The sequence below is a fragment of the Coturnix japonica genome, chromosome 4 (genome assembly GCF_054131305.1).
Source record: "Coturnix japonica strain WE chromosome 4, WE-NBRP24, whole genome shotgun sequence".
NCBI classification, from domain to species: Eukaryota; Metazoa; Chordata; class Aves; order Galliformes; family Phasianidae; genus Coturnix; species Coturnix japonica.
In genome coordinates, this window is record NC_140666.1 from 12,424,828 (window position 1) to 12,440,431 (window position 15,604).

At 42.7% G+C, this 15,604-nt stretch overlaps 1 protein-coding gene and 1 long non-coding RNA gene across 6 annotated transcripts; both read right to left on the reverse strand.

Moving 5' to 3' along the window:
• Positions 1–2,489: 2,489 nt before the first annotated feature.
• On the reverse strand, positions 2,490–15,540 carry MOSPD1 (motile sperm domain containing 1). 5 transcript variants are annotated; one of them, XM_015860338.3, is made up of 6 exons: positions 15,451–15,540; positions 10,648–10,905; positions 10,389–10,464; positions 7,066–7,292; positions 5,260–5,421; positions 2,490–3,164 (listed from the first exon to the last, which is right to left on the reverse strand). In XM_015860338.3, exons 2-6 carry the CDS (start codon positions 10,799–10,801, stop codon positions 3,133–3,135), a joined length of 651 nt encoding a protein of 216 aa, XP_015715824.1. In that variant the 5' UTR covers positions 10,802–10,905; positions 15,451–15,540; the 3' UTR covers positions 2,490–3,132. The 5 variants fall into 5 exon arrangements, with proteins under 5 accessions (XP_015715824.1, XP_015715823.1, XP_085402268.1 ...); XM_015860337.3 differs by having other exon boundaries at positions 7,063–7,292; XM_085546142.1 differs by having other exon boundaries at positions 15,296–15,540.
• LOC146760946 (uncharacterized) lies at positions 14,641–15,582 on the reverse strand. Its single transcript, XR_014945643.1, has 2 exons — positions 15,125–15,582; positions 14,641–14,992 (listed from the first exon to the last, which is right to left on the reverse strand). It is a non-coding gene; the product is annotated as an uncharacterized LOC146760946 (long non-coding RNA).
• Between the last annotated feature and the right edge of the window lie 22 nt (positions 15,583–15,604).

Here is a 15,604-nt window from a genome sequence, read left to right on the forward strand (position 1 = left end):
CCTCTTGATCCACAGAGGAGCACTTTGCTCCAAACATACTTTTCAATAACCAGGTATAAAAGTTGCCACTTCGCTTCTTTGTGTATTGTCTGTTTTACAAGGATCATGTTGCGGATGGTTTTATTGTTCTTAACCTATAACAGTGCTGTCTTCTCACTTGTAATTTGGTTTGTGATTTCTGGAAATGAGTGTCCTTGTTGGATACAATGAACTTGGGCCCCAAAAACAGGCAAGCTACGGAGATTCCTCAGGCAAGCCCGGCACTTACTGGATACAAGTATTTTATTTAGCACCTTCTCCTGTGATGAATGATGGCATGTGAATATTTGCAATTTCCCATTTGCCACAGGCATGAACTGAAGTAAGAAGAGGTGAAGGTACTTGTCTTTGGGTATCTGGTTCTTATTGCTGCTTCTCCCCTCTGCGGAGGAAAATCAAAACCGTGGTGTACGTATCATGCGTTGGTTTTTGTGGCACAAAAATAGTGCACTGTTTTGACTTCCAGTCTTTCAAGTAGCTCAAATCAGGTGGTGGCACTGAAACCGATGCAGGGAGCTTCCTGCTAAAAATAAATCAAGATCCTTTCATTACAGGCACATTGACTCCAGCAGTAGCTCTTGGTTTTGAACGTGTCTGAATTTATATCCCACAACAGAGGTGTTGCAGGGAACCCATTATTCAGGCAGCCCTTATCAGCTTTTTCTTCAGCCATTGCTTTCATTTGTGCTGCTGTAATCATGACTTTGCCCTTGCTTAACATATTCCTTTGTGTAATTATTCTCTGTTGTTTCACAGACACGCGTTACTTCACCTGCATCTAATCCCACAGTTGATTATCAGTGTGGTTATGGGGCTGTGTTACTTTTTGAGAGCTGGTATACAGTAGCACTGGTTTATTATGTGAAGTGAGGATCTTCATAGCACTCTCATTTCCTGCCTGCCAGCATTGCTTGTCTGAGATAGCAGTGCCACAGCAAGCCCTGGGTAAACAAGTTGATTGTTTCTGCTGGGTGATCTTAAAGCAATCCTAAACTGGCTGCTCAAAATACTTCTCCATCTTGAGGAAGTGACTCTTTTGTTTGTCTTAAGGAGTCAGGAATAGGAAATGATGTGAGCACTTAACTATTTTTCCTGGTGTTTTAAGAGGAAGTGCATTCACTGCCTCAGGTCTTATTTCCAAAGGTGTTCAGTGTTAGCCCTGTTCAGCAGGCCTCAGGGTACCAGGGGTATGTGCACACAGGTAGATAAGTGCATCTTGAACATGTTTTAAGCCTTGTACACCCACCCCAAGGTCACATCTCCCTTATGTCTCACTGTGGCATGAGGTGATGAGTTCCCTCAGTTCTAAATGGCTCCAGTGTTAAGAGTAAATCTGTGACTACACTGTCATCTCCCTGAAATGAGAGTCGAAATGTGCATTTTTTCATGCTTATTCTGCCTAAGTGTGGGCTTTATCTCCAGCTGCTGAGTTATGCTGTGTGTGGAAACTTTATCTGTGTGTTGTTCCTGGCTTGACCTTGAACGAGAAACACTGCAGTGTTTTAGTTCTCTTGGTTGCTGATAGCTCTTTGTTCCCCATTTCTTTGCTCAAGGTGTTTGTTCCATTGCTGGCTGCTTCTTTCTAAGTACCTTGAAAAGGAACGTTGGCAAAACATGTCTCACAAAACTCCAAATTAACAGTGCAGGTAATGAATAGTAACAGCCAAATGACAAGAATGCAGCTCCATAGCAGCAGGAAAACCTTGAGCTGTGCCTGTCTTTGTGTGTAACTGGAAGACAGCTCTGGCCATAGAACAGATCTGGAACACCAACAGCTCAAACCAACACTTAGTTTTTCCTTAAGGTCTATTAATGCCTATTTCTTTATCAGCTGATGCTGACAGATGACACAGTCTCAGTTTGCCTGGCAATCAAGCTGAAGTAATGTTTTATTGCCCTTTAAAGACTTGGTGTGTTACACGTAAGAAATTTACAGTCATTATTAACGTAAATTCAACCTCATCCTTCTTTTAACAGCCATGTCTGCCTGGTTTCCTTGTGCTTCCATGCACAAAGTCCAGAAAAGTGACCCGTAACATGCAGGAGGGGAAAGTTTAACTTCCAGAACATTTCTTATATAGATCAAAGCATAATTATTATATAGACTCCTTATAGATTTGTACGTATGAACCAAATGCAGTCATAGTGAAACAAATCATTAGGAGTAATGTGTTATGATTTAACATCTCTGCAATGAAATGTGGAACGGGGTAAACGTTCACCTAGAATTAACACTGGACTTTGAGCAGGACTTTCTCATACAGCAGAAATCCTGCCCCAGCTGTGAGGTGTGGTGGGGGAGGGTGGAGACAAAAACGCCTTTGCTGCTCTGCTCAGTTTGGTCTGTAAGAGCAAAAGGTCCTGAATTCTACACCGGAGTGCAGCATCAGTTCAGCTTCTGTTAATGCCACGTTGCTCATGTGCAGCCCTAAGAAATGAAAGGATGTGACTACAGAACCGGTCTTTTATTGTCTACAGTCGATACAAAATGTCTGTTGCAGAAATTAGTTCCCCAGGTAAGAAAACGAGCGCTCAGTGATACATCGGTACCAACGAAGTAAGGAATTTGAGAATTACTTCTTCACCTAAATGTAATGGTTTATTTCATAGTTTCACTGATGAAAATGTTCCATTTTCTTCAATGATTGATAAGCCACGACTGCCATCCTTCTGGTACGTATACAGAAGTGTCAGGCATCAGCCTCAGCACGTACAGCCACAAACCAAAGGAACGCTTTACATATGACAGTTTGCTTTTATAGTGATCACGCACTGATGTGAACATAGGCTAAAAATAACAAACGTTGCTTTAATAAGGATTTCATTTTTACAGTAGGCGTAAATATAAAAGTGTTTCAAATTATTTTCACAGGTATCACTGAACATTTCATAGCTGTCTGTTACAGAAGCACCTGAAAGTGCTTTGAGTCTTTCATTTATTATACATAGTTAAAATATATTACACTTCTGAAGGGATCTTAGATCACTGAACAGAGTTGCTAGCATCTTGATGAGCCCGATGGGTGTAAAAGGCAGTCCACATTCATGATGTGAATATACAGTAAGGTGTTTGATGTCCTGTTAAGTCATTGCTCATGTTTTCAGAATAACCATGGTGATGAGACCTGAAAGAAAGGATTAAGAACTGAACGCTTTAATTTTTTGAGATTTAGAAGACGGTTATTGTTTCACAGGGCAGAAAATAAAGCAGAAGTAATGCATGCAGGAGGAGCTCATATACACCCCTTATGTAAATACCACAAGTATTGCTCCAAATTCTGATGGAGACAAAAATCAGTGTGTTCAAATGCTGAGTCAGCAGCAAGGCAGGTTAGCTCAAAGCTGGAAGATGGTTTTTATTCATTTCTCTGCAGAATAACACTGGTCTAAAACCAGTCTTTGCTTGGTGCGCGGCCTCTGTGACCTTTAAGAAGGGAGGAGAAAAAAGTGCTCTGACAGAGGCCTAAAAAACCCCCCAAACAATTCAAGACAGGCTCCAGGGATGAAAGCAGAGTTGGAAAACCTACTGCTGCCACACTGAAAAACTCACTGCCATTATGTGCTGATTAAAGAAAAAAGCCATGAATTTATTTAGCACAGGGCAAAGAGGCATATGGAAAAACACACAGACCTTCTGTAACACCAAAATGGTAATTCATCAGTTCTTAGGCAATCTTATTTCAGGCTTGGAATACGTTTCCATAATAGCCTTTTACAGCACAGATCTTACAGCCTACAGATCTTGCCAGACAAAGAAATTGCTGAGACTTTTTCAGCATGTTGCCTCTACAGACTGATGTAACTTATTTACTTGAAGATTTTAAAGATAAAATGTAATGCTGCCTTCCATTAGACAAGTATTTCATCCCACTAAAGAGGAATCCTAGTTCAGCTGTTCCTTAAGGTCTGCATTAGCTCAGATGATCCCCACTACCAGAACTGCTGTAGGCCCTGATTTAGATTATTTAAATCACTGCAGAGTAACATGGAACAGCCTGCATCACATGTATGGGTTTAACTCATTTCTGTAAAGCAAACTGTTCTCAAATGGCGTGTAGTGTCATTGGTGTGGCATAAACCTCCCCTTTCACTTAAAAACTAAACAATCCAGTTGTACTTCACTGTGGCAGAAAGTGTTTGCACCTTCTTAGGGCAATCTACTTGTGTGGTAGACAAGTGCTGTACCCAGAGGAGCCTTTTCATGAGCAGTGAGAACCCTGCCACCAGGACAATCAAGACCTGTAGGGACTTCACAACGCATCTACAAAGAGGTGGGCTATTGCAAATGTATGAATTCAAACGGTTTGATGCTATAGTTGTCACCAGCAGAAACTGGGACTATTTTCAAAGCTAGAGGTAAAAATAAAACCAGGATTACTGCAAGATTCTAATCTGAAAACACATTGCCATCAGCTCAGATAAAGACAGGCTTCTAGTTAGCAACAGGTGAGTTTTAAAACCCTTTCAGCAGACCAGCTTGTCAAAGTCAGTCACTAAACTGTGTGCATTTAATCAGTAAGATCTCGCATCCTTTCCCACCACTACCTCACCTCCAGCTATCAGTTTGAAGCTGCCTATCTCCTTCTCTTTAGATTCTCATTTCTGCCAGGTAGTGGGATGGGAGAACTGAGTTAAGTGTGAGTGCTCTTCCAGTCTGAAATAGCTACAGAAAAACAGTCAAATCAAAGCGTGCAACTTATCTGTGCTTCCTAATTTAGGAGCAAGTTAGCAAGAGTTGTGGATGGCAGTGATCTCTTATTAAGCAATAATAACTATTTTTGAACACTTAAACCACTTATCAAGATGACACTGAACAGAGCCTTTCAGACCAGCTCATTGGAGAGAGAAATAAAACCAGAAGAGCTCCAGGTTCTGCAATGGATTAACTCTGTATTCAGTGTAAGAAACAGTAATATATTATGCTCAGCTTTGTTGGCAGGTGATTATAGGTATTAATTATTTGGCCAGTCATCAAATGAAGGTAGAATTAGCATGTAGGGGCCTGTATATAATATTGACTAAAATCTGGTCTAAAAGATTTATAATAATCACTTTCCCCTCATACATCATTCTGACTGTAACTTCAGATATTAAGTGGGGATGCAGAAGGAAATGTAAGGCAGTTCTTTGTCTCCACATTTCCTGAAGCTGCTGACAAACAGCTGAGAAGTTTCCCAAATCACAAAAGCTCCATTAAAACACAAGATCCAGAATACTCACCTAAAACATAAGCAGCAACTAACTTTTGATTCACACTTAAATGGAGGTAGAGAGGCACCAGGGATTCCATTTCCCCCAATGTAGGTAGCATTAGTGCTGCAATACACACTATTCCCAGGAAGACTGTTAGTAAACTAGGTCCCGATGAGGCAGGTCTGTTTTCTGAAAAATAAAATAGTACCACTTGTAAGGAACATCTACACATGTAACATCAGAGCTGCGCTACCTTGATGTTTTTTTTTAACCTTTTGAGTTTGGAGGGGATGGAAAACGATTCTTACACCCACATTCTGAAGCTTTTTGCGTTCTGCAGTGCAGGAGGCTGCTCCCTGTTCCAAGGCTGATGCTGGAATTTGTTTTCACATGACTTTCCAAATCTCTCCCTTCTGAGGAACAGAGCCTGCCAGGCCTAGTAGCTATATATACACACTCCTGACAGTTAGACGTTTCAGCCATGCTTGAGGTTTCATTATGCATCCTGACATTGATACGTTCCCTGTGCAATTAGTAGTTAATTGGGAAAGAACACCAAAGGAAGGTACACAGGCAGAAAACTCTTACATCTCCAGAACAAATCTTGGCTAGAGCAAGAGCACAGGCATTTGGCCCAGATGAGCTTCCCTTCTTTCTTTAGAGGAATATTTAAGGCCTGTCCCAGAACCAGTTTACATGCCACGGATGAGTAGCATGTTTAACTTGCTTTAAAAACTGAACTACCACGATTCAGTATCAGCCAAACAAGGAAACGCAAACTATAGATTCATTTGTCCTCCATGCTCTTTGCTGTGCTGCAGTTTAGTAACTGGAACCTCCTCAATTACACGCTTCAACCATTTTTATAAGAGCTGCTGATGAGTCAGTTGAATGCTCCTAACCAAGTTCTTAACATCTGACAATGCTAAGAACCACCTGTTAGAAATTAACAAATGCTGTTAGCACAGTTTTCTATCCTCGCTGTGACTGGCATTGCATGCCCTATTTGAATTCCAGTAGACTGTTATTTCTAGGTTGCAGGTTATATGCAGAGACTGTAAGTTGCTGTTCACAGCTTTTCTGTAGGCAAGCAATATAATTTAACTGAACATTTTAAAGCAAAGAAATAGCATTTGGATTAAGACCAATATCAGATATCAGTTCAAACCCTCTCTACTGGAACAACTACCATACTAACAATGTGTTCTGTGGGCCCCGAGATGGTGTAGGTTTAGTTTAACCACGTATCCTCCTACGGTACGTACTGAGATGGTTCTGTTAATCTTTTTTTCTTCATACAAGGTGTTTCACCAGCCAGCAAACCATTTATAAATGCTGTCACAGTTTGATTTTAGCAGGAGAAATGCTCTCAAGCAAGTTAGTTTCTTTTCAGGAACTTATTTTGTTCTTGTCATGAAAAAACAAGCAGTGACAGGAACATTACATTATAATTCAGCAGAAGCTTCAGATTCACTTCCAGTAACACTCAATGCCTTTTCTCTCTCTTCCTATTGCTTTGATTGAGTTGTTTGGTCCAGGCTTTGCCCAGGACTGTAGCTTCACTTCCTCACACACAAAACATATGAAGAGTTTCCAGCCAGCAATTTTGCTTTCTTTTTTTTGTACTTTTCAGACAAAGAAGAAAAAAATCTAATGATTAATCAAGATGGCACAAGCAGAATTGTTACAGTTTGCTTCCAGAGAGCAACTGTCCTTTGGTAATAAAGGTAACTAATAAGAATTATCTTAACGCTTAGTTTAGTCTAGACGTCCTATTCATTTAAGCTATTCAAAACCAATTCAGAGAGCAGGAGGGATAAAGATTTCAACTACCTGGTTGACACAAAGTCTGCTCAAAGAAGACACTTTCAGACAGGTGTTCTTTTATTCGTTTTTCTTCCTCTTCCTTTTGTTGCGGTGGTTCCTTTGCAGATGGAAGCAGAGTAGCAATGATCTCCTTTCTCCCTAGTGCTTTCCTCTGGCTTTGCTCAGACACTTGCAGACGGAATTTATCTATCGCACCATAGTGAGTAGCACGAACATCTCTGTGACGAATCACACTGCAGAGCAAAAAATGTCAAACAGAAGAGCTAGTAAAAATGTTGTCTCCTGGGGAATCATGCCCTGCAATGCCAGTGTTTCCCCTGCTTTCCCCACACAGATGCCCTGCAATGGTTCACATCCCCATTCCATCCTCAGTCACTCTATGCTCTTGAAGACTTGATCTTGCCTCATCTCTCCTCCCTGTGTTTGCTGCACTGTGATAGGGTAATTCTAGTTCCTAAATATATCTGCTCCAATTGGCTGGCCAAGAAGAACAGCTATTCTTTCTCTGAATGCACCATTAGGGACCTGTCTAAAATTTTCACAAGATATTCATTATCTGAAAGATGCCTCCTCTTAAAACAATTTTGCTACATGCTGTCCAGTATGTCGAAAGGTAGAGGGGGATGTGGGGTACATAGGAAAGAAAAGAAGGGCTGCCAAATGCTTGGACCGACGAGGTGATGGCAGAAATCTCTTGAGGAAAACAGGCTCAAAGCTTTGAAATTGCATTTTCTCAGAAGCAAAGCTAGTTCTCTCTATGGGTAACAGTCAGCGAGCTTTAAAGAGCCTTTCAAAATCAGAAACTCACCAGTTTAAGGCATGTGACTGCAGTCAGAATTACAGCTATGTACCTACATAAACATTTCCCACCTTTCAGTGAGCAAGCTTGGCTCTCAAAAGCAGAGCTCTGTGCTGTTAAAGCTTTGCTCAGCAGTCTTGCTACCTTGATCATATTCTGCAGCCTGAACCGAAATACTGCAGACACTTGATCAGTTAGCAAGAGCTAGGCCTGCTCTTATCTATGCAAGCTGCAATCAGACCCCTCGCTGCAGCACAGGCACAAACTGAGCCATGCCTGGGGTCCTTTTTTTTCCCCTCTCAGACTTTTGCACTGTCCAGCAAGCACTGTGAACTCTGCTGTTTTTAACAATTTGACCAAGATGCCTTCAATATTAAGGCATTGTGATAGCCTTTACACTACTTCCAGTTTTATGGTATTTGATGTGGAAAAAAACCCCATATGCAGGACATGTAAAAGGCACAGTCTAAAAATAACACTGATCAAAGGCAATACAGACCTTTGCACACTGCTCTGCTCACCTGCCTCCTCTCTGCATTTATGATTCATTATGAAAATACACATCTAGCACTAAAAAAAGAAAACATTCAGGTTTTTAAGTCATATCAGCTCTTAGAGTTAAAGCAAAGTACATTTTTCTGGAGTGGAAGACATTTTTTTTCCCTCTTTATGACAGGCTACTCTAAATTTCTAAGATAATAATAGCTAACCTGAAAAAACACCCATATATAAGTGATGTGGCTTCAAGAAGGTTGCCACGTCCTGAGGGGAAAAAGCAGTTTTACCTTTATTAATACAGGGTAAGCATTTTGGAAACAATTAAAGGAGTACTATCTTTGTGATGCATATGCATTAAAATGCTACAAGAAACATATTTGTTTCAGGTTTCTTTTAAAGGAATCTTAGAATCATAGAACGGCCTGGGTTGAAGGGGACCACCACAGTGACCATCCAGTTCCAACCCCTCTGATATGGGCAGGGTCACCAACCAGCAGCTCAGGCTGCCCAGAGCCACATCCAGCCTCTGGCCTTAAATGCCTGCAGGGATGGGGCATCCAACCTCCTTGGGCAACCTGTTCCAGTGTGTCACCACAACAAGGCATCTACAATCATAAGCACAGAGCAAGTGCTTATAACTAGTATATAGTCTGAACAGACCATTCAACAAGGAAACAGAAACTAAGTCATCCCTCTTATGTAAGATTGGCATAAGTCTGTGGTTTTACTTTAGAAACCAAGCAGTGTGCTTATGTCAGGCTTTCAAGAAGTTCAGTGTTGGTTCAGCGAGTGCTTTTACTAAAACAGAAGGATTTTTTCCCCCTGTAATACTAAATTCATACAACCCTAGAAACCAAATCTGCTGTTCTGATAAATTATTTCTCCCTTTAAGGGCTCATTTATAGCTTTTTCTCATTATATGGTATAATCAACCTAAACAAAATCCGTACATAACACTGCACTAGGAGAACATGCATCTGCTGCCAAGCAAAGAGATAATTTCTGCAGTCCCTTATAAACAGATACATTCTCATGTTTCTTTTTAGAGGCCATTGCATAATTAGAAGCTCTGTAAAATATGTTTACCTGGCAAGTGGCCACACTTACCTAGTACTGCTCATATCTTTGCAGTAAACACTGATGTTGGACAACAACATCGGCAGAACCAGCTGGGGTTCTCTTTCCCACACAAAAACTCCCAAGAAAATAGTCATACCTCTTATTTTTCTTAGTAGATAAAATACATTTGTTTAAGCCAAAGATGAACTGAACATCAGGACTGTGTAAATGTCTGCTAAACACTACAGTAGCTTACTGATTTCTCATTAATTTTGTTCTATCTGTACTTCACAGAAACAATGCTGCAAACACAGTGAAAAAAGTTGGATAATTTTATCATATCTGTTGGTTCCTCTACTTTGAATTATAGCAGCCTACAGGCCCTACACGTTATTGGAGTAAGTTAACCAGCATTTGTTTTTCCTCTGTTACTGTGTTGGGACCTGAAAGGAGAAGTAAAAGGAGGGTGGGATGTGAAGGGAGAGAGGGAGAGCAGGGAGTACAAGACAGGTGGTCAGGGTGAAAGGTGGGCAGAAGTAGCTTTATTAAGTACGTCCAAGGAAAGTGCATTCAGTAGAACTGCTCACATTTTCACTTTGTCAGTCTGCTAACAAACATTTCTCACAAAGAAATCCCAACCCGGGGGGTGGTCTTGTTCTTCTTGTTAGAAATACCAAAGTAGTACTCAGAGGCTCCATACTCTCACTGATTTGTTTGTGAAGGACACTGCAGGATGTACTTAGCAGTGTTTTATTTATGCTTAAAGAGAAAACTAAAGGAACTATCTCATAATCGTTACCTTTACTGTTCTTTTACTCTAGGGCAAGGACTGGATGGACACAAGAATAAAAGAGATCAGGGAAACACGGTAACATTTATATAATTTATGCTATCGATGCTAACATTTACTACCTTTATGATAATTAAGGTAATCAGATGTCAGACTATCAGGAAGAAAAAACTTTTTACTTACATATCAACACAGCACTGAGGCTTCACTGCACCAGTCGCATCCACCACCGCATACTTATTTGGAGTTGTACAAAGAACTGCAAAGAAAAGGACAGCAGAGGTGACAAGTCACAAATTAACACCTCAATTATTTCATCAACAGATACAAGTGAAGACAGGGCTTTGGTTTCATCGCAAATATGATCGGTTACACGAACTATAATTGGATTGTTCAAGATCACCAACTAATCCTTAAATACAACTTAACCTAAGAAACCCACCTTTGAATTTTAAGGCAAACTCATAGGGGTTATATAGAGTCAACACCTGCTTGTGTGTTGACTGGTCATCTGCATAAAATATAAGTTCTGTAGGAAAAACAAAAACAGGAAGATTTCCTTCCACTAACTCTGGCTGTCTTCTTTGTTGCTGCATTGGCACTGAATCCTCCTTGCTGCTTCTTGTGTTCTTATGAGTTTTGTATCTTCAGCAACTTCAGTTTTAGAATCGTTTAAGAATTCCAAAGCATTTTGGCAATTCTGAAGGAAAAAAAAGGGGAAAAAAAGAGAGAGAAGGTAAGAAGATTGTTCCATGAATCTGTATTAAACCGAGGCAGACAAAGATGTAAGACGGTAGAACTTGCAGACAGGTAGATACATAACTGAGTACTGTCTTTAAAAATGTAGAAATACCTTTTCTATTTGCACCGATTTAACAAAGTGCTCTAAAAGAAATGGATTAGCACTTGTTCAGTGTAACACAGGCTGGGAGCCCCCAGTCTGCCCCAACCCTGCAAAGTGACTTTCTGCAACACAAAGCAAAGCAACACAAATAAATGCCAGTCTCACCTCAGAAAACAAACAGTTGAGAAAAGAGCAAAGTAAGGAAACAAAGGCGTAATGCAGCAGTGGGCATCACTGAAAGGAGCCTCACTGCTCTGTGAGCTATGCAGAGTTCCTGGATGAAGTATAACTGAGGTATCTGCTCACACAGGCAGACTCAGAACAAAGGAATGGGGAACATCTTCACACTTTGTCTAAACTTAAGGTCTTGTTATGATTGCACAGTAGTTACTGGCAATGAATAGAGAAATAACTGGGACGAATAACACCAAATAGATGTTGGATTTATTACCGGGTTAAGAAATAAGAAAGGTTTTCTCCCAGCTCCACCTCTACACAAAACAACCACCGTAACTCTCCTTTGCCACCCCCACAGGTTTTTCCTGAGCCTCATTCCAGAACTAAAACCAGAACCTCTGACCTGATCGAGCAACAATCCCAAACGTAATTTGTCCAATAAAATGAAGGGCAGATTCCTCAGCACACATCGCATGCCTGTGATCTTACACACTGCAGACACAACACAGTCAAACAGCTTCACATATTTCCCCCCCAAAGATTGTCAGATTTCATTGTACTTCCTCAAGGTTTATTACCAAACTGAAGGTGTTCTGTGAGGCTCAGCTTTATTCTGCAGTAGAAGATAGGATAAGAAGTTCTCACTGGCTCATGAGCTGTAATTTGTGCTTTCAATGCAGCAAAACATCCATTCCAGTTGTTCTCCAGACAAACAACCTGATCTGAAATTCAGTTTCTGAAATGTCTCCCATTGAACTGCCATAGCATCGTGAACAAACAGAAATACAGGCTTGGGGTTTTGCATTCAAAACATGACGATGTTTATATTTCCAAGCACCAAACTGATGCTTTGTATTTGAAACGTGACAGCAATGCATGTTTGCCGGGACATATGGAGGCTATTTTTGCAGTCCCATCTTTAGATTTACAAGTTGTGTTTCTTATTAAGCTTTTCTATTTCTTATCCAAAATAGCAACTTCTTAGAACTGCTCTGACTGAACACCTTTCCCTGGGCCCACTTTCTTTGCAGAGCACAGGTTTATTTCCGCTTCAATGAAATGCTGCTAATAATACTCTGAAAACAAATCCCCAATGAGAGCGTTCCAAAGCTGATGCTCTGCTGCCTTATTAAGAAGGGACTGGAAACAGAAACAGATCTGTGAGTGGCAGTTTGGGCTCCATGGGGCTGCTGAGAACTTCCATAAATCCCTTTTGTTTCAGAGGAATGAACAAGCTCTAAGATCAGTGCATGGAGCGCCTGTAAGCAATACTGCCTGCTAAACTGTATGAGCTACTGCCAAGTGAGATTCATTGTTCCATTTAGATAGATCAATATACATCAAATATATTATTATATTATTGATATGAGACTATATGCCAAATAATCAGCATAGGAAATAATTTCTTCTGAACCTTCTGATGGGCAGATTTTGTACTTTAACACAGAATACAATAAGTTCATGTGAGAACAACTGGTTCTCAAACATACCATACTGCATTCATTAGACATATCAGACATATAAGCCATCTTCTTGAAATGAACTATTGTTTTCCTAGTAGGTGTTATGAACTTCTGTACAATCAATACCATAGCACTGCCAGATATTTTAGCGACCAGATTTAATAGAATGTAAACCATTTGATTTTTATTTAACGATTACAAATAAAGTATCATAGGATCACGGATTGGCCTGGGTTGAAAAGGCCCACAATGCTCATCCAGTTCCAACCCCCTGCTGTGTGCAGGGTCACCAACCAGCAGCCCAGGCTGCCCAGAGCCACATCCAGCCTGGCCTTGAATGCCTGCAGGGATGGGCTGTACCACAGTCCCATTAAACACTGCATGGGTTTCATTCTGATTCCTGGCATCACAGCACAGCTCCAGTTCCCCCAGCTCAGCTTACAGCGAGCAGCCAGGTGCTCCCAACCCACACAGCACAGCACCAGGAGAGCCGTGCACCATAAGCCTACCAGCAGGTCTGGTTCTTAAACATCCATTGCTAACAGTGCACAAACCTTCCTGGATTCCACAAGCTTTCACGCTGAAATCAAACAACCCTAAAAAGAAGCACATCCCATTATCGCTTCCTTTTCTTATTTAACTTGGCTGGATAAGAAGTTAGCACTCAACCTGGCAGAAGTAAAATCTGGCAAACTCAGCTGTACAGCAGACACATCTGCTGACACAGCAGTGTCGTTCAGGATAGAAAGTTGTAGCTTTCTAGGCAAGCCACATGCACTCTTCATGAGAGAATTCTTTCAGCTGACCAGTCGCCTTGCTGCGATACCTCACCAGGTAACAGCAGCACAAGTTCTCTTCCCAAAGGCAGCATTACAGGTTGCATTAACCTCTCCCTGCAGGACAGGGCAGAGGTGGAACACATGAGCAATGCCAGCCTGGCTTTCCAGTGCCATCTGAAATCCATACCAGCCATTATCCATATTTTCTTCAGCTCGTTAAGGATCTTTCCTCCCTGAAGCTACTAAACACACAACGCACGTGTCACACCAGCATTTCCTCTGAAATCCCTTTCTCCATAAACTTGACAGAAAAAAAAAAGACACAAAGTGAAACTCCTCTCTAGGCTCAGAAATGACAGCTGTTCTGATTTGTTTCTATCTAACAACTACGTGCAGACATAAATAAATCAAAGAGGGGAGAAGCTTTTTGTTCTATTTTAACTCCCAGCACCCCATTGCCATGGCTTCCCAGCACACTTGCTTGGATTATTCCCCTAAACTGTGGCAAATAACATCATTTGGTAAACACTTTATTCAGAGGGCTCCTTACAGCCACAGCTTCCACCTTCCCCCTTTAAAATCTGTCATTACAGTGTAATCTGTGTTTGTTCTATCCCATAATCCACCCTCTACATTGACACAAGAAGCTTCTCCACACCATTACTTAATAAATGCACAACTGAGGTATATATATAAGTCCTCAAAATTCCACCTAGTGCCAGGAGAAGCTTAAGCTTCAGTGTGAGCTCTATGCAAACAGAGCGTAAGATGTGAGGCAGATCTATCAACGTTTCATCTCCCCCAAAGTTACTGAAGGCCTCCAAACACGCTTACACAATGCAATGTTTAAACTACCTGCAATTATCTGGGAGAGTCATCCAGCGATGAGCACAGTGCCGGCGGTGGGGATGGCTGCGTTCCATTATTGCCAGCTCTGTCACCGACCCTGTGACCTTGACAGGGCTGGTAACCTCACCTCGGTTTGCTGATCTAGGAGGGCATGTATTCTGCAAAGCACTGAGGTGGGCGGACAGTCACATCCCAAGTGGCAGAACCATTCTGAGGCTTCCCAAACCTTGTGTGTGATGAGAAGCATCACTGGAACTGTCCTCAGGATGCTGGGAATCACAAGAGTCCCAGACGGGGTCACTTACAAGAACCGACAACACAACTTACTTCATCCACGTTATTTTTCCTTTACTTTTCCACAAACGCTGACAAGGTGACAACAGCTTTTTTCCTACCACACCTGAGGGGTGTGTAACAGTAGGGACATGTGGAATCCCAGCCGGGGTTTCTGGTCACCAAGCAGCAGCCCAGGCTGCCCAGAGCCACATCCAGCCTGGCCGTGAATGCCTGCAGGGATGGGGTGTCCCACAGTCCCACAACTGAGGGCCCCAAGGGCAGCCGGCCCCGTGCCCGGCCCTCAGCCGCACAGTGCAGCGCTACGTGGCCTTTCATCCCCAGGTTCAGCTACTCAGATCAAATGTCAGGACGGCACCGATTCACCGAGACACGCTCTTCCTACAGAGAAACACGGGCAAGAAGACATTAAACGCTCTTCCTTCAGAGAAACACGGGCAAGAAGACATTAAACGCTCTTCCTACAGAGAAACACGGGCAATAAGTCATTCTAATCGACCTCTTAAGGCGCACCTACTGAAAGCAGAGGAACAGGAGCGGCGGCACACGCTTCATGTGGCCCCTTTGTTATTCGGCAGTAGCGCTCTGACAGCCCGGCCCGGCACAGCGCGATGCCGCTCACAGCCCCGTCCCGCCCGCCCCGCTGCCCGCGCCGTGTGCCGCGGCCTGGCGGCAAGGCCTCACCGGGGCCGACGGCGCTCCGTGTGGCCCGGCCCAAAGAAGAGGCCCGGCCTGTAAGAGCCGCTCCCGAGCAGGGAAGGCAGGGAAGGCAGGCACGAGGCGGCGTTCGTTCCTCCCCCGCCCCACAGCCGTGGTGGCTCCCCCCGGGCCGCACTCACCGCTGGGGCCGCTGGCTGCGGGCTGTCGCGGCGCCCCTTTGTGCGGCGCCCCCCGCCTGCTCCCGTCACTGCGGGAAGCGTCGTCGCTATGGCTGCCGGGATGGCGCCGGGCTCCCTCTTGCCGCCACACATCGCGAGACGTCAGCAGGGCCCG

Bases quoted from the DNA above. Each gene is read 5' to 3' on its own strand.
- MOSPD1 (XM_015860337.3), bottom strand. From the start codon at position 10,801: ATGCAGCAACAAAGAAGACAGCCAGAGTTAGTGGAAGGAAATCTTCCT. The intron at 7,293-10,388 runs GTAAGTAAAAAG...TTTGCTCTGCAG, and splicing joins CCTCAGTGCTGTGTTGATAT to TGTGATTCGTCACAGAGATG. The intron at 3,165-5,259 runs GTGAGTATTCTG...CCTTTCTTTCAG, and splicing joins AGTTGCTGCTTATGTTTTAG to GTCTCATCACCATGGTTATT.